At 44.4% G+C, this 20,969-nt stretch overlaps 1 protein-coding gene across 3 annotated transcripts in view; it reads left to right on the forward strand.

The window, feature by feature from the left end:
- The first annotated feature begins 5,584 nt into the window (after window positions 1-5,584).
- JADE1 (jade family PHD finger 1) overlaps window positions 5,585-20,969 on the forward strand; it is a 64,877-nt gene continuing 49,492 nt past the window's right edge. For 2 of the 3 annotated variants that reach the window (XM_058436754.1, XM_032147178.2), the window contains exon 1: window positions 5,585-5,744. Coding sequence is in view for 1 of the 3 variants with exons in the window: in XM_058436755.1 (XP_058292738.1) it covers window positions 9,556-9,565 (10 nt within the window). In the remaining 2 variants the exon portion in view is untranslated. Of the gene's footprint in view, window positions 5,745-9,302; window positions 9,566-20,969 lie in introns of those variants that run through there. The other variant, XM_058436755.1, reaches the window with a different exon arrangement.

Raw genomic sequence — 20,969 nt, forward strand, 5'->3', positions numbered from 1 at the left:
ATCCGTTCTGTTGTTGGTAAGAAAAGGCTGGAGGGGTAGGTCAGAGGACTTTCAGATAAAAAGAAGGGTAAGGTGGGATGTATAGACTTTGGAAATCTGAAAGGTAGTGGTCAAAATGGGTGATACTTGAGTTTGATAATAAAGACGGCAGAAATTTCCAGTAGTTGACAAGGTCCAGGGAGAGTAGCTATGAGAATGCATAGCCAAAGTAACCTGTGGAGGAAGGTATAATAACAAAGAGGGGGTCAAAGACCCGAAATGCACAAACATTGCATAAAAGTATTTAATACCCAAATGGAAAATTGAAAGATGTAAGTGAAAAGGAAGGATGTAAAATGGAATGTGTGGCATCATTCCAATTTTATGAAAAATGCATAGAAAAAGACCAAAAAATGGACAATGTTTATAATAGCTATCCATATGGTTGAGTTTTATTACTTCATTATTCTAAATTTTCAAAATTTCATTATCATGTATTCCTTTCAAGATTAGGGAAGAGCTTTACTTATTTTGAACCTCCTCAGCTTTGGTCATTTTCATCTGGTGGAATTATCTCCTCTTATCCCATTTCATACTTATTTCTCTTTGACATTTTTACTTTCACTAAAATTATGGAAATCAACAAAATTAAAACAATCAAAATGAAAAGCAAGCAAAGGAAAACAAAAAGAAGGGGAAGAAAGAATCTCAAGAAAAAAAAATTTAGTTGGTACTGACACCAACAAGAAGCAAATATTCCATATATTTGGAGGTTGTAATGACCTGCCTGGAGGAGCTAAAACGTTGTTCAGGACTGGTGACTTCATCAACAGGTCAGACAGGGAATTCTAGTCCTAATCTCTTACCCTTCATCTCCTGTGTCACGGAGTTCAGATAGGTGTTGACTGTGGCTCTCGACTTTTCTTGTTCAGAATTATATGTACCATACATTAGGACAAGGGGTGTTAAAAAAAAAATTATATGTCCTTATTTCTCTTTGAACTACATCCCTCCCTCATACAATATTACTCAAAAAAGTTAATAAAAAGTTATTATTATTATTTTTTTGAGATGGAGTTTCGCTCTCGTTGCCCAGGCTGCAGTGCAATGGTGCAATCTCGGCTCACTGCAACCTCCGCTTCCTGGGTTCAAGCGATTCTCCTGCCTCAGCTTCCCAAGTAGCTGGGATTACAGGCATGCGCCACCACGCCTGGGTAATTTCTTTTTTTTTTTCTTTTTTTTTTGAGACAGAGTCTCAGTCTGTTACCCAGGCTGGAGTATAGTGGTGAGATCTCAGCTCACTGCAAACTCCGCCTCCCAGGTTCAAGTAATTCTTCTGCCTCAGCTTACCAAGTAGCTGGGATGACAGGTATGTGCCACCACGCCCAGCTAATTTTTGTATTTTTAGTAGAGATGGGGTTTCACCATGTTGGCCAGGCTGGTCTTGAACGCCTGACCTTGTGATCCGCCTGCCTTGGCCTCCCAAAGTGCTGGGATTACAGGCGTGAGCCACTGCGCCCAGCCAATTTTTATATTTAGTAGAGATGGGTTTTCACCATGTTGGTCAGGCTAGTCTCAAACTCCTGACCTCAAGTGATCCACCCGCCTCAGTCTCCCAAAGTGCTGGGATTACAGGCATGAGCCACCATGCCCGGTTGAAAAATAAAAAGTTATTTTTTATCATTTAGTTATTAAAATTATTTTTAAAACAACAATCTAAGCCCTCTTTAGTAACAAGACATTTTTGGCATAAAATTCCAAAAAATTAAAGTACATGCAAATAAACTTTTAGGATACAACCCATTTTATCCAAGATTGCCCTTTTACAATAATAAAAAAAAAATTCTTCTCTCTGGGTCCAGGCGCAGTGGCTCATGCCTATTATCCCAGCACTTTGGGAGAGTGAGGAGGGCGGATTGCTTAAGCTCAGGAGTTTGAGACCAGTCTGGGAAACATGGTGAAATCCTGTCTCTACAAAAAATATGAAAAATTAGTCAGGTGTGGTGGTTCATGCCTGTGTTCTCAGCTAATTTGGAGGCTGAAGTGGGGGGACTGCTTGAGCCCTGGAGGTGGAGGCTGCACTGAGCCATGTTGGGACCACTGAACTCCAGCCTGGGTGGCAGAGACCCCGATCTTGAAAAAAAAAAAAAATTATCTTGTCGGAATGTATACCAACTGACAGTGGTATTTGCCAGTAAGAATTTCTTGCTCATTTCCGTAAAGGAATGAGATAATATAGGACTTTAGTGTATGCATCCCTTCATTTCAAATATGAACAATTCTGAATCTCTTATCAAGGCCTTATAATTCTTTACCTACAGAGAAGTAGATGAAATGAAATGACTAAGTAAACATTCAGAGGTTTAATCAAGTCTTGTTTCAAAATCAGGAATATCAATATAAATATCCAAATTTTTATTTCATAAAAACCCATTATTATGGAAGAAAATAATTAAACTGTTTATGACTACAGCAGAATGTACAGGATATACAGAATTGTAATTATCACCATGAACAGGGAAGACTAGAATCTTGATATTTCGATTACACTGAGTACCCTGTAGCTATTTTGTTGAACGTCTTTTCATCTCTGATAATAAGGTGTGAATTAAAAAGAACTATTCCAGAGACTAGGAAATGATGATCCGGAATGATTTGGCAAGGTAAGACAGTAAGTGACAGAGTGGAATCAGAAACTCGCTTTCCTAATTGCCAGCTTAGTACTTCTTATTCTAGGCTGTATTATCTGTGCTGCCGCAAGGCAAACCGTATCATTGCCTTTCCCATTTTAGAAATAGGTTGTATAGGAATTTCCTTTGTGGTCTGATGGCAAGAGACACCTATTATTTAAGAAATGCCAACTGCTGATCATTGATGACAAAATATTACATGTTCCTTATGGATTCAAGTTGTCCGCCATTTCTTCAAATAATCATCACGTTTCTAAGTTTGGTAAGAAAATCAGAAATGACTGAATGTTAAAGAGAAAGGGGCCTTAGACATTATTTTTCCTATCATCTCAGTGGGGAAACTAAAGCCCAAAGAGTCACATTGGGAGTTGGTGGGAATCTCCTGACTTCTTGTCCAGGGCTATTTATAGCACATAGCACTGTCTCAGTCCATGGGTATTCTGAAGCCATGGCATAATTGAGACTCTGTACATGGCACCTTCAGTCCTGTTCAATGTGTCAGTGTGGGGAGTTTGTGTGCAATTTTATCCCTTTATTTTTGTCATCCATTTTATTCAATACTTTCGTTGGTGCCTGATGTTTTTGATAGAAAAAGCAAGTAAAAGAGTAAGCAGCAAATGTGAGTTAAATTTTTTTTTTTTTTTTTAGACAGTCTCGCTCTGTCGCCTAGGCTAGAGTGCAGTGGCGTGATCTCGGCTCAGTGCAAGCTCCGCCTGCCAGGTTCACGCCGTTCTCCTGCCTCAGCCTCCCTAGCAGCTGGGACTACAGGCGCCCGCCACCACGCCTGGCTAATTTTTTGTATTTTTAGTAGAGACGGGGTTTCACTGTGTTAGCTAGGATGGTCTGGATCTCCTGACCTCGTAATTCGCCCGCCTCTGCCTCCCAAAGTGCTGGGATTACAGGCATGAGCCACCGCGCCCGGTCGGCAAAAATTTTCTTAACACGAATGCGTGAAGTAAGGCTGTTTGGAATTTAGAAAAGTTGCAATTTTTGATGGAGAGAAAACCAAGAAAGAGTTGAGTGATGGCCAAGGGAGTGGACAACCTCCTACTGCCAGGGCCTCTACTCCTGAACTGTTATGAGGTTGCCTGATTCCTCTTAACAACCCTTCAAGTTACGGGCCAGCTGTTAACTTCATTTTATTACCAGGGAAGTAAACTGAGGCTCAGATAAAGTTCTTTTATCCCACAGGCACACAAACTGGTAACTGATAGAGCTAGATTCAGCCATGTCTGGCTACAAAGCCTGTGTACTTTAACTTCTACGGAGAGTATGTACAAGGTGAACCAATAAAAATAACAATAACTGAAGTGCAATATTAAGAATAGTAATAATGATAGTTAACACAGTGCTTTACATGTGTGATCACTTTGAACAGGATTAAGTGAACACGTGAATAGGACTGGCAGGGAGTCTTTCTACTCTTCATTAGTGAAACAGGAGAGGACATATACAGTACTTAGGATTTCCATTGGCTTACTTTGTTTTCTGAAAAATAACTGAAAGGCTCAATTAGTTTTGTTTTGTTGCATTTATCAGATTATAATGTTCTGGATATGGGTGGTTGGGCTGGTGTGGGATTACATGAAATCAAACCTGATATATTCAGAAAGATTCTTCCTGTGGATACATATGCCTTTTGGGTTCGATATTCAATTTTGTAATTAGTGATCACTGTTCCTATTTTTTTTTTTTTTTTTTGAGACGGAGTTTCACTCTTGTTGCCCAAGCTGGAGTGCAATGGCGCATTATCGGCTCATTACAACCTCCACCTCCCAGGTTCAAGCGATTCTACTGCCTCAGCCTCCCTAGTAGCTGGGGTTACAGGTACGTACCACCATGCCCGGCTAATTTTGTATTTTTTAGTAGAGACAGGGTTTCTCCATGTTGGTCAGGCTGGTCTCGAACTCCTGACCTCAGGTGATCCGCTCACCTAGGCCTCCCAAAGTGCTGGGGTTACAGGCGTGAGCCACCGCGCCCGGCCTGAATGGGAGTTTTTAATCCGTACTTTTTTCTTATTGAAGCTGAATGTCATATACCCCTCTATTTCCCTAGGCGAATCCATGAAAGAAGTATGTTGCCCTCTATATGAAAAAGCAAGCTTGTCTTCTGCAGAAAATCAGTAACCACTCATTTTTACAGATAAATACCCCCCAAATGAATCTCTGATGACTGATCTGATACTAGTCTGCAATTCTAGTTTTAGCATTAGGCTCACTCCTCATATTTGGGAGAAGATGTCCAATTCTGTAGTAGTGTGTAACATAAAGTGGTGTCAATTTATAAATAATATCTTCTAATGGATTAATGCTCATTTGCAATGATCACTTCCATACAAATTTAGGTAAAGATGTTATTCGGAATTGGATTACCTATATTTAAAAATGTCAAACTAATGTGCAACTCCCTAAAACTGTTACTACAAACAACTATTTTGCCACTCAGCCTAAAAATAAAACCTTTCACCCAAATGACACATCTTAATAGCCATATTTTAATCTACGTAATTTTAAACTATTCTAAAAGAATCCATTTCTAGCTGTCAGACAAGAGTTGAAACTGGGACAGGAGTTTGAAGGGACTAATTTAAAAACCCACTTCCCTGCTTGGAGACACCTCAAGAATTTCTAGGCTCACAAGGTGGGTGAAGTAAGGAAAGAGACTAAGAGCTGAACAGTGCCGTTCTTTGCGAGCCCCTACTGGCACAGGCTGAGCCGGCTGCGGAGAGGGCTGCGAAGAGTTAACGAGGGACCGAGCCCCCAGCGCCGCGGGATTCCCGCATGCTCCCTCCGCCCTCCCGTCCCCACCCTCTCGTTTTGGCAAGGGATTAAAGTGCTCCCCCCTGTGGCAGCAGTGACCCAGAAATGAGTTTGATTCACATAGTCCTTCCTCCATAACAAGCCAAACGCCAGACCGAGAGTGCCTCCGTGCGCGAGTGCCCGGTGTGTGCGCGCCGGCGAGAGCAGGGGCCCGCCCGGCTCCCCGCCCGCCTGCCCGCCGCGGCCCGAACTCATGCAGCTCCGAGCGAGCGAGCGGCGCCCAGCCCAGCGCCTTGGCCGAACCCCTCCGCAGCAGGTACGCGCGCGGGCCTCGGGGAGCGCGCGGGGTGGGCGCGCCGCGCGTGTGTCCGCGCGTGTCCGCGTGTGGGTCCGTGTGCGCGTCCCGGTCCCGCGGCGGCGGCGGCGGCGGCGGCGGCGGCTGCAGGACGAGCCGAGAGGCTCAGCCATATTTGATGGTTTTGTTGCTTTGCTCGGGAGTTCTCGGGAGTAATGCCGAAGGTCGCTGCCTAGTGGAAATAATATAGTACGTCATTAATATGGCGCCAAAAGATTGGGTTCTCGATATGTAGCGAGGAGGGAGGGAGGCAGCCGCTGAGCGCAGCGTTACTATCCCACCAGTAACTTGGGCATTGCCGGGGCGGGGGCCAGAGGAGGAGGAGGAGAGGATGATTTTTGGATCCTGAGAATTGATCTATGTTGGATCAGTAAGTTTTATTATGTTTTTTTTTTTTCAAATTTGGGGGGCTGAAGACTTAGAGCTATTTCTTCTTTTGGATTTGCGAAGAACACGCGGTTTTCAGGTGAAATCATCAATTAAACGCGTTTAGTAGCAGAAGCCTAGTTTAAGTTGGCTTTAGTTTATAGGTTTTTTTTTTTTTTTTTTGGGAAAGCCAAAGTGCATTAGGCTGCATGAAAGTGGAAAGCATAGTAGCAACTTGGTAGACAGATGGCAATGGCAGAACGCAGGTTCGCGTACATATATGAATCCAGAGTGTGTGAGACCGTGTGTGTGGTGGGACTGTATTTGTCCAAACATAGGTGTGTGTAGGTACATCTGTGTGTGGTGGCCGCAGCCCTGGCTCTTGTCACCGCGTCACCACATGTCCAAAATATTCATTGCATCAATTCAAGGGCAGTGAGAGGGGGGTGGGGGTGGGGGGACAATTTGGCAATTAGATTCTTCCGAATTGGGCTTCCAGTGATCAGATCTTTTGCTTACAGCGCGACTGCTTGTAAAGTGTAAAACCCCTTAATCGATGAACTGGGGTAGGAGTTGGCGTTGGTAGAGCAAAGTACCGATTAATCATGAACTTAAAGGGGATTGCAAATTGCAACCTTTGGCACCATCTGCAAATTGTGGGGGTGGGGTATCTTAGTCTCCTTGCTTCCTTAAATGAACGTGTAGTGTGTACCCCAGGACTGCAAGTTGCAGAGCCCTTCAGTGCACGTGTCTTGTGCCTGTGAGTCTGTGTTTGCGAGTTGGGGGCTGTTGTTCGGTAGCCAGCAGGCTTTCCGGGTTGCTCGGCATTGGCTTGCAAATGCGGGAGAGGGATGGAATGTGGAATGTTGACCGGGGAACCGAATCCTGTCGGAACGGTCCCATTTGCTGGAGAAATTCGATCCCTTCCACCTCCTTCCCGCTCCCCCCCGCCCGCCTTCGGGCAGGAGGCGGGGCTGAGGACGCGGCTGCTGCTCAAAGTGGCGGAGCGCGGCGGCGGGAGGCAGGTGCACGGCACCCGCCAGTGGGGGTGCCTCAACTTCCGCGGGCGTTTAAATAGCAGCCTCTCTCCCCTCCCACCGGTAATAGGTGACCTGGCGGCCGAGGGCGGCGGGGGAGGGAACCGGGGGAGACTCGGGAGCGAGCCTCCGCGGCACGTGGGCAGGTGCTGGGTGGCCCCGGGGCCAACTTTTGTAGCCCGCCTCTGGCGTTTGAGGAGAGGCGGCCCAGTGTGGAAATGGGGGCGGGCTGCGGCCGAGGCGCTGCTTCTCCGCTGCGGCCGGAGCGTCACCTAACGGTCCCAGCTGCGCCGCCCGGGCCGGGGTGGGGGGTTGCGGGGGCGGGGACGCCCGGCCCGCCGCGCCCGCCCCGCACAAAGCCCGCGGCGCGGGGGTGGCCGCCGCGCCCCCGCCCCGGGAACGGCCCGAAGCCCGACGCGGTCCCCGCGCCGGTTCCGGCGGGCGGCCGCAGGCGTTTGTTTGTTGGTTCCGTGCCGCCTTCCTCGCCGGATGGCTTCCTGTGACAGAGGTGATACACAGTTTCCAGAACTGTCTGGGGGCGGGAGCGGGAGCCGAGCCCGCTCGGAGCTCCTCGCCGCCGCCGCCCCCATCTTAAAACCGTTTCTCGCCGGCGCGCCCGCCCCAGCCCGAAGGTGCCGCCCCGGAGGGACTCGGGGAGGGGGACGGCGCGGCCGTTTCCAGCGGCGCAAGTGGCTTCTGGACGCGAGGGAGCGTTTGATTTGCAACTGGGGCCGAGCGGATTGGTGCAGCTGGCGGCGGCGGGGCGGGAGGAGCTGCGGTGGCGGGGGGTGGCCACTTTCAAATGGAGAGGGCGGCGGCGGCGGGGACGCCGCTGCGGAGGGAGCGGGGCTTGGTTGCGCCACGAGAAGGTGTCATCACTGCACCGGGGGTAATTCCGGCGGAGGTGCCGGGAGTTACTTTCCCCTCCTCCCGCGCTGTTGTTTCTGTCGCCTCGGGAGGAGGAGGAGGAGGAGGTTTGGGAAAGAGGGAGGGGGCGGCGCCGCGCGGAGCCGCGGCCCTGCGCATTCCCCGGCGGGCGGCGGGAGCCGCGCGGAGCGTTCGCCGCTGCGGGGCGGCGGCCCAGCTCCCCCACAACCCCGGGGTGCCCCCCCTTGCTGGGATCCTCAGCCTTCTCGCGTCCCCCCCTCACTCCGCCACCCTCCCACGAGAGCTCCTCATTCTCGAGTCCTCAACCCCGGCTCGGCGCGTCCCGGGTCTCCCCCCGCCCCACGTTTTCCCCCGCGCCAGGCTCCGCTGGCTCCAGGTTTCCCACCCCAAGCCGGCGGGGGCGGCCGCAGTCCCGGCGCCGGTGAATGCTGAGAGCAAACAAAAAAGCGGGCGATTTAAACATGCCTTCGAAACCCGTTAGGAATGCGTCGTCATCCGGAGACCGTTTAAAAGGAGCTTTAGCTTGCCTTCTAGTAACGAGGGGGCTGGCGCCCTGCCTCGCTTCGGCGGGGGCGAGGGGCTGTCGCCCTCTATTTGCCCCGGCCAAGAGGAAATTTAAATTTTTTTTGTAAAATGACAGCTGCAGTGAATGACCTGAGACAGCTACGTTTTTAGGAAAGTAGGAGAGGATCTGAGGTTTCCATTAATGGGAATGCTTAGGGGGTTCTTTCCCAAAGGTTTTTTATTAGGTGAACTATTTTTCCTTTTTATACTACCCGCCATGAAGGCTGGCTCTCTTGCTACTTGTAGCTCAAGGCTAATACTTTTCAAAGCTAATGAACTAGTTTTAAGATAGAGGGAAATTATTTCCCTGAAAGCTGATTTAGGTAGTGACTCCCCAGTGGTTACAGATTTTATAGTAAGTTGCATTTTGATCAAATCATAACTGATCAAGATTTAATCACTTACAGGTGGAGAAAGGGAGCATTCAATATGTCCATACTTACATTGACTTAACACTTTTGATGTAATAATTTGTTGTAGGTGGGTAACATATGTGGGGGGACTTAAATGGGATGTTTTGTGAGTAACACTCTTAGCAAGTACATGCAACCCAGAATTTTTGTTGTCCTTTTCTCCCAAAGATCTTAGTCTCATTTACTTACGGTCACTTTTTTTTTTTTTTTCCTGGAGACGGAGTCTCTCGCTTTGTCACACAGGCTGGAGTGCAGTGGCATGATCTTAGCTCACTGCAACCTCCGCCTCCTGGGTTCAAGCGATTCTCTTGCCGCAGCCTCTTGAGTAGCGGGGACTACAGGCGCGTGCCACCACGGCCGGCTAATTTTTTTTGGTGTTTTTAGTAGAGACGGGGTTTCACCGTATTAGTCAGGCTGGTCGCCACTCCTGACCACGTGATCCGCCCGCCTCGGCCTCCCAAAGTGCTGGGATTACTGGCGTGAGCCACCACGCCCAGCCTACTTATGGTCACTTGTAAGTCAGATGACTTTCTGCTTGGTATTTTGCTGTCTTCTTCAAAGTTTGCATACTTCTCTAAGTGTCTTTTACTTGGTATTGTCATTTTAATGTGTAGAATAAATATAATTTTAAGCTGTTGAAGTGTTATGTTTCCTATTTCCTTTCGTCCCTATTTAGCAGAGATAATGGGAGTGTCTGAAAGTAAGGTAGAACTTCAACTTGATTCCACCTTTAAGATTACAGACTGCTTGCTAGTAAAAGTTGGGTTGGTTGCACATATATTTTAGCTTTAACAAAGGTAGGTATGTGTTCATTTAAAAGAGAAAAAAACCCACCTTCTTAGTTCTCCCAGCTTCACTTGACTGGTTTTCTGCCTGTAAACCAGTGCTTTGCTTATATTAGTTATCAATAGAGGGATAGCAATGAAAAGTATGTGTGTCTGGGTGAAACTAGAGGGAGAAAACCTAGAGGGAGTTTGAGGAAATGTGTTTTGTTGCTTAGCCTAGGGGGTTGGGGAAGAAAGATGACCTAAAAAACAAACTTGGAGGACTAGGTGAGAGTAAAAGTAGATTTCCATTGCGTCTTGCGTATGGTAGGCACGTGACCGATATTGATTTTTGACTTCAAGGAGCTGTTGAAAAGTTACTACACAAGTAGTGTTACATGTACGTTTTTGAAAATTAGAAAATACAAGGAAACAAATATAAAAACAAATTGCTACCATCCATAGATGACTACTGTATTGCCTTCAGATAATTTTCTATGCATGTACATGTGTGTTTTAATAAAAATGAAATACATGTATATACCATCTGTAAGGACTTTTTTTTTTTTTTTTTTTTTTGAGACGAAGTTTTGCTCTTGTTGCCCAGGCTGGAATGCAATGGTGGGATCTCACTGCAACCTATGCCTCCCAGGTTCAAGCGATTCTCCTGCCTCAGCCTCCTGAGTAGCTGAGATTACAGGCTCCCGCCACCACGCCCAGCTAATTTTTTGTATTTTTAGTAGAGATGGGTTTTTACCTTGTTTGCCAGGCTGGTCTTGAACTCCTGATCTCAGGTGATCCACCCGCCTTGGCCTCCCAAAGTGCTGGGATTACAGGCGTGAGCCACCGCACCCAGCTCTAAGGACCTTTTTTTTTTTTTTTTCTGTCAGCTAGCTTGGTTAGTTTTAATATAATCTATTACTGTGACATGTCCAGATTTCCCCATTTAGCCCCAGAATGTAATAGAGAAGCTTTGTCTAAACCACTGCCTAATAAAGGACCATTTATTGCATCGACTTAAGTCGATTTTAATCTTAAGTAACTTTTTTTTTTTTGAGAGGAGTCTTGCTCTGTAGCCCAGGCTGGAGTGCAGTGGCGCGATCTCGGCTCACTGCAAGTTCCGCCTCCCTGTAAGCTCCGCCTCCCGGGTTCACACCATTCTCCTGCCTCAGTCTCCTAAGTAGCTGGGACTACAGGCGCCCCCCCGCCACGACCCGCTAATTTTTTTGTGTTTTTAGTAAGGCGGGGTTTCACCGTGTTAGCCAGGATGGTCTCGATCTCCTAACCTCGTGATCCACCTGCCTCGGCCTCCCAAAGTTCTGGGATTACAGGCGTGAGCCACCGCGCCCGGCAATCTTAAGTAACTTTTTGACACTGAGGAGGCAAGCCTTTGGAAATAAAGTTACCTGGATTTTAAAAAAGCAGGAACTCAAAATGGTATTTATTGTAATTTGGAAATCTTAGATTTGGAGATCATCTGCTTGCTTGATGTTACTTTCCACAGACTTGTTGGAAAAAGATTTATCAGATGTTTGTGTTTCAGTACTGAGGTGGTTGGAACAGTAAACATCAAGATATCAAACACGGATTACATCCTGTCTCTTTAGGGTTTGGTCAGAGTGAAGAGGAGGCATAGGAATCTGTCACAGTTCTGCTTCCTTCTTTACTTTCTTGTTTGTGAAGCTCTTCCCTGTAATTTAGTATTATGGGGCACCTGTTACAGCATTACAGTTAATGGTCTGTCAGAATTTGCATTATAAAACTGGTTTTCCCATGAGGTTTATAAAACATATCTTGTAGAGGGCAGTATGACATATTAGCGAACACACCTTGCTTTTTATTTGGGTTGGCATTAAGAGGTTTAGCTTGATAAAACAGTGAAAGTTATGTCACGTTTAAACTTATTTCCTCCCTTGTACAAGCCTTTAACTTAGAGAATTGGCACCATATTCAACAATACTTTTTTTTTTTTTTAAACATGAAGGGTGGGTTTGCTTGGAGTTTCCAGTTTCTTAGAAGGTATCAGCAATCTTAAATTAGCAAAGTAATTTAATTCCTGAGACAGGTAAGTTGTTTCCTTAAAAGTCTTAAAGTTAAATCTGTTTTCTCCATTTTCAAGTCCTTGCAGCACTTTATATGACCATGTATTTACAATCTGGACATTACTATGTTCTTTTTATCTTTGATCTCAGAAAGTTGAGATTTAATTGAGTCTATTGTCCTTTGCCTAGTGTATTTCTCATATGAAAACTTTGGTTTGTGATCATGAGGGTGTATGCATTATTTTGATCTTTTCTTTTTTTGCAGTTCATAGCCCTGATGAAGCAAGTTACTCTGCTCTCCTAATAAATGCAAGAAAATGATCTTGGAGGGCCTTTTTAATTACACATAGAAGTGACAATTTGTAAGTTTAAGGTTGGGTGTCATGGAATAGAATGGAAGAAATTGATGCTAAACTTTGGCTATGATGGGGCCTTTCCCAGCCCAGGACTTGAATGATTATTAAGGATCCTTTCCTCACCTCAAAGCACAAACATAAAGATTACCAGACTTGGGATGGAAAGCCTTTATCACTGGGAAAGGGGCCATGTATTTTTACATTTAATCCCCTAGACCCATAGTATACGATGTGCACACAGTAAATGTTCAGTGACCAAATTTTGGTTACTCTAAAATGAATTCAGTATTTACTTTTTGCCTTTGGTTCTTCAGGTAGAGGTAAGACATAATGTGATAGAGAGCAGTTGAAGAAAGTTAATTTTTTGTTTGTTTGTTTTTTTGAGACGGAGTCTCACTCTGTCGCCCAGGCTGGAGTGCAGTGGCGCAATCTCGGCTCACTGCAAGCTCCGCCTCCCGGGTTCACGCCATTCTCCTGCCTCAGCCTCTCCGAGTAGCTGGGACTACAGGCGCCCGCCACCACGCCCGGCCAATTTTTTTGTATTTTTAGCAGAGACGGGGTTTCACCGTGGTCTCTATCTCCTGACCTCGTGATCCGCCCGCCTCGGCCTCCCAAAGTGCTGGGATTACAAGCGTGAGCCACTGCGCCCGGCCAAGAAAGTTAATTTTTAAAACCTTAGATTTTTGGGGGCTTACTTGTTGAGGGAAGTAAACTACAGTTTTCTCTCTCTCTTTTTTTTTTTTGAGACAGGTTCTTGCCCTGTCACCCAGGGTGGAGTGCAGTGGTGGGATCTCGGCTCACTGCAGTGGGTTCAAGTGAGTCAGCCTCCGGAGTAGCTGGGATCACAGGTGCATGCCACCATGCCTGGCTAATTTTTGTATTTTTTAGTAGAGACGGGGTTTCACCATGTTGGCCAGGCTGGTCTCAAACTCCTGACCTCAAGTGATCACCTACCTCGGCCTCCCAAAGTGCTAGATTGCAGGTGTGAGCCACCGTGACTGGCCAGTTTTCTATTACTTGGAAGGCGCTCACAATTGGCATCTGTCTGTGTATTTTTTGTTAGAGAGATGAGGTTTCACTATGTTGCTCAGGTTGCCCAGGCTAGTCTTGAACTCCAGAGCTGAGTCCTCCCGCCCTGGCCTCCTGAGTAGCTGGGATTACAAGTGTGCACCCGTGTGGCTGGTGGCGGTAATATTTTGAACTATTGATCATTTAGTGTCTCCTGTGCAGGAGATTTTATTAATTTGAGAATTCATGGCATCTTCCATGAGAGTTTATAAGCACTTAACTTGAAGTGAAGATTTCAGTGGTGTGGGTCCACACTGAGGCATAAAATAATCTTTCTTCTTTTTTTTTTGTTTCCCACTTACACCAGGGTAAGGAACAAGAAATAACAATGTTATTAGCAAGTTGCTTGAGGTTGAACTTCATGGCTTGCTTTAATTTAGCACAAAGTGCACTAAATGCAATTTAAAATTTTTATTGATTATTCTTTGTCATCTTTATGAGCATCAGTTATTTCCATGTGGAAATGCAATGATGCACTTAACATGTAGAGACTGAGTGTTGGTGGTTTGTAACTTTTTAAGTTGGAGACTGGAAACTGAAACACCCAGAAAACATGGGTGTTTCCTTAAGTACATCCTTGGATTCTAGTTTAAGTTCTGGTGACTTCTTTTTATGATTTCTCTGTGATCCTTTTACTGCCACTGTTACCATGTGTTGTAGTTAAAATGCCTATTGAGAACAGTGATTTTTCTGCTTGTTGGTCATTAACTTGAAAATCAAGTAAGAAGCTTGTTAGAAGTTTTTAAAACTTGTGTACACTGGCTCCAAGTAGGAGCCTCAGGGGTTTTCTTTTGAGAAAAACCCACTGGTTTTACTGTGGCCTTTATTTAAGTTGCTTAGAGGTTCCCTCAATGCCCTCCTTTTGATTATTGCCTATTCTAGTTAGGGACTTTTTTTTTTTTTGAGATAGAGTCTCACTCTGTTACGCAGGGTGGAGTGCAGTGGCACGATCTGGGCTCACTGCAACCTCTGTCTCCTGGGTTCAAGCAATTCTCCTGCCTCAGCCTCCCGAGTAGCTGGGATTACAGGCGTGTGCCACCATGCCCAGCTAATTTTTGTATTTTTAGTAGAGACGAGGTTTCACCATGTTGGCCAGGCTGATCTCGAACTCTTGACCTCAGGTGATGTACCTGCCTCAGCCTCCCCAAGTGCTGGAATTAGAAATGTGAGCCACCATGGCCGGCCATACATAGTTAGGGACTTCTTAAGGAGTGATTGTGTCTGATCCTTAATTTTGTAAGCTTTGGGGTACTTGTCCAGCACCTGGTAACTGATTCACATTGAACTAAACACACATAATGGTGGTTTATAAACATCATACTACTCATCGGTTGATTTATAGGACAGATCAGTTGCCTTTCTCTGTAAAGAGCCAGGTAGTCAATATTTTAGGTTTTGTGGGTCATATGGTCTGTCACAACTGCTCAAGTCTGCAGTTGTGCCAGAGCAACCATGGGTAAAATGAATGTGAACGTGATATTTATGGATGTAGAAATGTAAAGTTTTTATAAACTTCATATGTCATGAAATGTTCTTTGGCCTTCTACCCTCAACCATTTAAATATGTGAAAATCACTCTTAGCTCAAAAACCATACAGAAACAGGCTGTTGACCCCTGATTGGTTGGTTGATTGATTGATTTGAGACAGGGTCTGTTGTCCAGCCTGTTGTCCAGGCTGGAGTGCAGTGGTATGAATTCCAGGGCTCACTTGATCCTCCCATCTCAGCCTCCCCAGTAGCTGGGACTGCAGGCATCCCCCACCAGGCCTGGCTAGTTTTTTGTGTTTTTTTGTAGAGATGGGGTTTGCTGTGTTTCTTTGTTCTCGAACTCCTGAGCTCAAAGGTTCTGCCCACTTTGGCCATCACTCCCTGGCCTCCCCAGATTTATAGTAAGACACAGCAGCTACTTAATTGTTTCTGCTGGTGGTTGAGCTCCCTTCTAGGAACTTGAAAATACAAGTTGAAATTAGAAGTTTGTTTGGAGGTAGTTGGCTACGCTGAGGGCTGTGGGTTGTTTTTGTTTCGCTCTTGTTGCCCAGGCTGGAGTGCAATGGCGGTTTTTTTTTTGGCGGGGGCAGGGTCTCTCTGTTGCTCAGGCAGTAGTGCAGTGGCATGATCATGGCTCAGCAACCTCCTGGTCTCAGGCAGTTCTCCTGCCTTAGCTTCTGGAGTAGCTGGGATTCTGATCCTAGATCCCTTTTGAGGATAAAATGTGTAAGAACAAATACCTTGGTCATCTCTCACACCCTCCAGGGGGGTCAAGCTAAGAAGCCCTGTGTAAGAGGATATGTATTATAAGATTGGGTTCCGCTACAGAGGGAGATAATGTCAAGTAGGGCGTATGTGTCACAGCAATCAGAAGTTAATGCCTGCCACTCCGGGAGAACTCATACTCCTGTGGTAGTGTTTAAGGAACTGCTGACACATTCTTCCCGCTTTACCTTTTGTGTGCTTCACTACGCAAAATGAGTGGCATTTGTGACCATCTTGCCATGAATCTGTGTTTCAGTTTCCAAGTTAACAGACTGTTGTTCATTGACTACATTTTCAGTTTTTGCTCTCTGATAACGTTTCATGGCCTTAATCATTCACATGACGTCTTTTTAAATCCCAGTGTACATCCAGGAGGAAGAAGCCCATGGTACAGGAATCTGGGAGGAGGTGGCTGGCACAGGAGGAGAGTGCCCGCCCACCCACCTGGGGAACTGGTCTTTGGTTCTGCTACTGCCTTTGCACTAGATCTACTTATGTGTGTTTGTGCAAGTTGATAAACATGCAGAAATCCATGTACTCCTCTTTAAAAGTAGGAAAGGTGGATTAAATTATTTTAAATTGTTTCTGAAATCCTCTCTAGCTCTGCAGTTAATTATGATTTTATGGGTTTCTTTTGGGAAGATTTCTTGTAGACACAATCTGTGTTGTGAGACTTGTAGACACAGTCTGCGTTGTGAGACTGAGACTTCAGCCTCAGAGAGTGCTTTCTAGACCTTGCTGCTAGGTTTGAGACCATCTTAGGTTTCCCTGATCATAATAACAAGGCTTGTACAATTGTGATGAAATGTTTGTTTTCATATATAACTTGGATGATTGTGTAAATGCTGTTTTTGTCAAGTGTGTCATCTAGGTTTTCAAATATACAACATTGGGAGTCTCTCTCTTTTTTTTTTAAAACAGTACTTTAAAAATTTTTGGTGACTTAACATTGTTAGTGGTAACGGATAGTTTCTGACAACCGGGTATAATCAAGGAACAAAGTTGCTGAAAAACAGCTGCATTTCAATCTGTGCACAGTGTAATTGTCATTAGCTGGTTGAGTCTGGTTTCTGCAGAAGCTGCTTTGTATATCCTGTATAAGAACATCTGGTTTGAGCATTTAAAAATTTTTTTTTTTTTTTGAGGCGGAGTCTCGCTCTGTCGCCCAGGCTGGAGTGCAGTGGCGCAATCTCGGCTCACTGCAAGCTCCGCCTCCCGGGTTCATGCCATTCTCCTGCCTCAGCCTCTCCGAGTAGCTGGGACTACAGGCGCCCGCCACCACGCCCGGCTAATTTTTTTGTATTTTTAGTAGAGATGGGGTTTCACCGTGGTCTCGATCTCCTGACCTCGTGATCTGCCCGCCTTGGCCTCCCAAAGTGCTGGGATTACAAGCGTGAGCCACCGCGCCCGGCTTAAAAATCTTTTAAAATTACTCTGTAGACATTTAGCATTTATTGGCTTATTCCACCAAGTATGGAATAATGGGTTGTAGAATCCTTTCTCATGCTTATTCTTAGCTTCGTTCATTCAGAAGCACTTGGTTTTCCTAAAGTATCTAATGAGCTTTTAGAGTTTGACATGAAGTGTGTAGGTTTGTATTATAGAAATTAGTACCTGGTTCAGAGACCCCCCAAGGCAGAATGGAACACAAACTCCTGATTTCAGTGAAATGCTTTAAAAAATAAACATTTCATTTTTATATATTCTGAAGAGATTAATCTGACCCTAGCTTTCCCTGATAAATTGTCAGAAAACTGTGAGATGAGGAATAAGACATATAGGGCAAATGGGCTTTATCTCTCTTGGTAGCACTGTGTTAAGGAGGATTCTGAAGATATGTGCCTGGGGGTGTGGAAAAGAATGACCTAATTTGTCAACCATGCCTGCCATAGGTGGAAGGAGTGGCATATTTGCCAGCTACCTCTTGAACATAGCCTTTCTAAATTTTTTCCAAAGTAGTACTACTGTGGAAATGGATAAGGAGTTGAAATGGATTCTTTTTTTTTTTTTTTTTTTTTTTTTTTTGGGATGGAGTCTCACTCTTTTTACCCAGGCTGGGAGTGCAATGGCATGATCTCGGCTTACTGCAACCTCCGCCTTCTGGGTTCAAGCGATTCTCCTGCCTCAGCCTCTCGAGTAGAGTAGCTGCCAGGTTTGAGACCACCAACCTGATTACAGGTGCCTGCCACCATGCCCGGCTAATTTTTGTATTTTTAGTAGAGGCTGGGTTTCGCCATGTTGGCCAGGCTGGTCTCGAACTCCTGACCGCAGGTGATCTGGCCCGCCTCGGCTTCCCAAAGTGCTGGGATTACAGGCATGAGCCACCATGCCCAGCCTGTGTATAGTTTAAACCCTAATTTTCCTGTCTGGGTTAGTTTTTTTCTATTATTATTGCATATATTTTAAGTGACCTCCTACTAATGTTGGCTGTTTTTACCTGTTTCAAAAACTTAAGCTTTTGAAGTATGCGATGACCTAATCAAGCAAATAGGGGATAATAGCATTTTATGGCATTATTACCTTTTCTCTTTTTTTCTTCTGCACCTTTGCATCAGATACTCTTTTAAAGCAAGACAAGTCTTTGATAGCGCATCTCAGGAAAGAGGTGGCATCTACGTAGTTTATTGATGATTGCTCGTTATGGGCTGGTGCTTTGCACTGGGGCAAGAAGTTGTGCTTCCAGGGTCTTTTATATAGTGAGGAGCAGGGAAGAAATAAATCTTTACTATTGGCCGGGTGTGGTGGTGTGCGCCTGTAGTCCCAGCTACTTGGGAAGCTGAGGCAGGAGAATCGCTTGAACCCGGGAGGCGGAGGTTGCACTGAGCAGAGATCACACCCCTGCACTCCAGTCTGGGCGACAGAGCGAGACTCTGTCTCTCAAAAAAAAATATCTTTACTATTATAAGTGTAGTACACAATCATGGTAAAAAGTTAAAATCATGGCCGGGTGCAGCGGCTCATGCCTGTAATCCCAGCACTTTGGGAGGCTGAGGCGGGTGGATCACCTGAGGTCGGAGTTCGAGACCAGCCTGACCAACATGGAGAAACCCCGTCTCTACTAAAAAAAACAAATACAAAATCAGCCGGGCGTGGTGGCACATGCCTGTAATCCCAGCTACTAGGGAGGCTGAAGCAGGAAAATCGCTTGAACCTGGGAGGCAGAGGTTGCGGTGAGCCGAGATCACACCATTGCACTCCAGCCTGGGCAACAAGAGTGAAACTCCCGTCTCAAGAAAAAAAAAAAAAAGTTAAAATCATATTAAAGGTCATAAAGAGAAGGAAAAGTTCCCAACTCAGTCTGTCTTGGAACCCTTTGGTCACATTTCTCAGAGATAACCACTATGAACATTATATTCTTTCAGAAATGTTCTATGAATATACAAGCAATTGCTGTAGGTATTTTCTCTCCTCCTATTATATATAAATGGCCTTATATTTTGGGTTTTTTCCCTGCAGTTTGCCTGTTTTTCTCCCCTAATATGTCTTGGGCATCTTTCCACACCTGAGCATTTAGATCTAACAGAAAAGAATCCTGAGTAGATGGAAATAGGGATAAAAGCTCAAGATTGGAGACCATGGTGACTGACTGCCTTTTTTGTTTGGTTGTGAATTCATTCACTCCCATGTCAAGGGAAGTTAAAAAAATACATTCCAAGTACAAATGATTGGAATGTTTTGTCATAGCTGCTCTTATTCAGTTGCTGACTCTTAATTGAGTCAGCAATTACAGAGTCCTGGAAGGGGTTTAATAGATTGCCTTAGAGCTTATAAGCAGTGATTGGATTATTTATAAATTGGCAAATGAGAGCTGCTTGTGATTCATTCAGAACCACTAAAATTTATAAATTCCTTAAAGTCTTGAAAAATGCTTTCTTGGTTTTTAAATCTGAGTTCAAAAATAACTTATAAAGAATTTAAAGTGAACTAATATAGTACATGGGCTTTATGAGTAATGCTCCTAAGAGTAAATATTATAGTTATTTATTATGTGGTCAGTTATCATAATTTTTTTCTTTTGGAGGAGGTGGCTATTTAATGCTAATGTAAACTTGTCAGCTGAATATTTGTAAGTTTTACCGCTTTCCGGAGATTCTGTATTAGCTTGGGCCAGCATTTTCCTTAAATAAGTTTTGATGTATGACGTTATAAAGAGCACATTTTTTTGCTTGAGATATTTAGACAAGATTAAAACATTAACGCTTAAGATTTAAGCTATTTGTCAGTTAAATGTATGACTTTTTTTTGAGTAGATATAACCCTTTAGTTAAATTGGGAATCTGGGTTTGAGTTATAGTAATAGTAGTATTTTTAGATTCTGTGAGCATATGAATTAGATAATGTTGCCTATTTGAAAACTTCATATTTAAGCGATTAACGTTTACTTTAAAAACTGAGGTAAGAAAGCAGCTGGGTTTCCTTCGCATTCATTTAGGGCAGGTGGACAGATTTTATTGTGAAGTTATAGGTTATTATATTTGGGTATTTAGAACTGTATATTCCATAGAAGACAAAAGTGACCTATTAAGAATATAATGTATATTTTTGGGGGAGTATTCTATGATCAGTAATTTAGGAATCAAATTATCAGGTACCTAGTGTTTAGAAAATAATTTGAACTGTGTGAACTTAAACAGAAAGGAGTGGCAGGGCGCGGTGGCTCACGCCTGTAATCCTAGCACCTGTAATCCCAGCACCTTGGGAGGCCAAGGCGGGCGGATCATGAGGTCAGGAGATCGAGACCATCCTGGCTAACACGGTGAAACCCTGTCTCTACCAAAATTACAAAAAAAAAAAAAAAAAAAAAAAAAATTAGCCGGGTATGGTGGCAGGCACCTGTAGTCCCAGGCTGAGGCAGGAGAATGGCATGAACCTGGAAGGTGGAGCTTGCAGTGAGCCAAGTGAGCCATTGCACTCCAGCCTAGGTGACAGAGTGAGACTCCAACTCAATAAAATAAATAAATAAAATAAATAAAAGAGAAAGGAGTAGCTCATAAAATACTTAGTTTTATATAAGACCACCTGGTTTCTGAAAATACATTCTTTAGTACCTTTAGGTATTATATTTTAGCTATTTGACAGAATGGAAGGACATCAATAAATTTAAAAGTGAATACAGTAGAAGTTATTCCAGTTAAAGGTCAATTAGGTATTAAAGTAAAAGCATCTCAAATTCAATAAAGTGGATTGAACATAAGGTAACAGTACGGGAACTAAGGCATTCATTCAGTAGGTTATTTTAATACATAGTATTGCATTGGGTGATATATAAAAGTATGTAGAGGTCTTTAATTGAGTACCTTCCAGAACTTCTTGAGTGAAATAAATAAAATGGAAACAGTAGATAAAACTGATACTTTGAGAGAGAAACCAGCCTTTCTGCATATGAGCCATAAGACAGTTAAAATCACTAGGGTGTAATCCTTATTGTAGCTATA

Source organism: Hylobates moloch, unplaced genomic scaffold (genome assembly GCF_009828535.3).
Source record: "Hylobates moloch isolate HMO894 unplaced genomic scaffold, HMol_V3 SCAFFOLD_3, whole genome shotgun sequence".
In the NCBI taxonomy this organism is placed as follows: Eukaryota; Metazoa; Chordata; class Mammalia; order Primates; family Hylobatidae; genus Hylobates; species Hylobates moloch.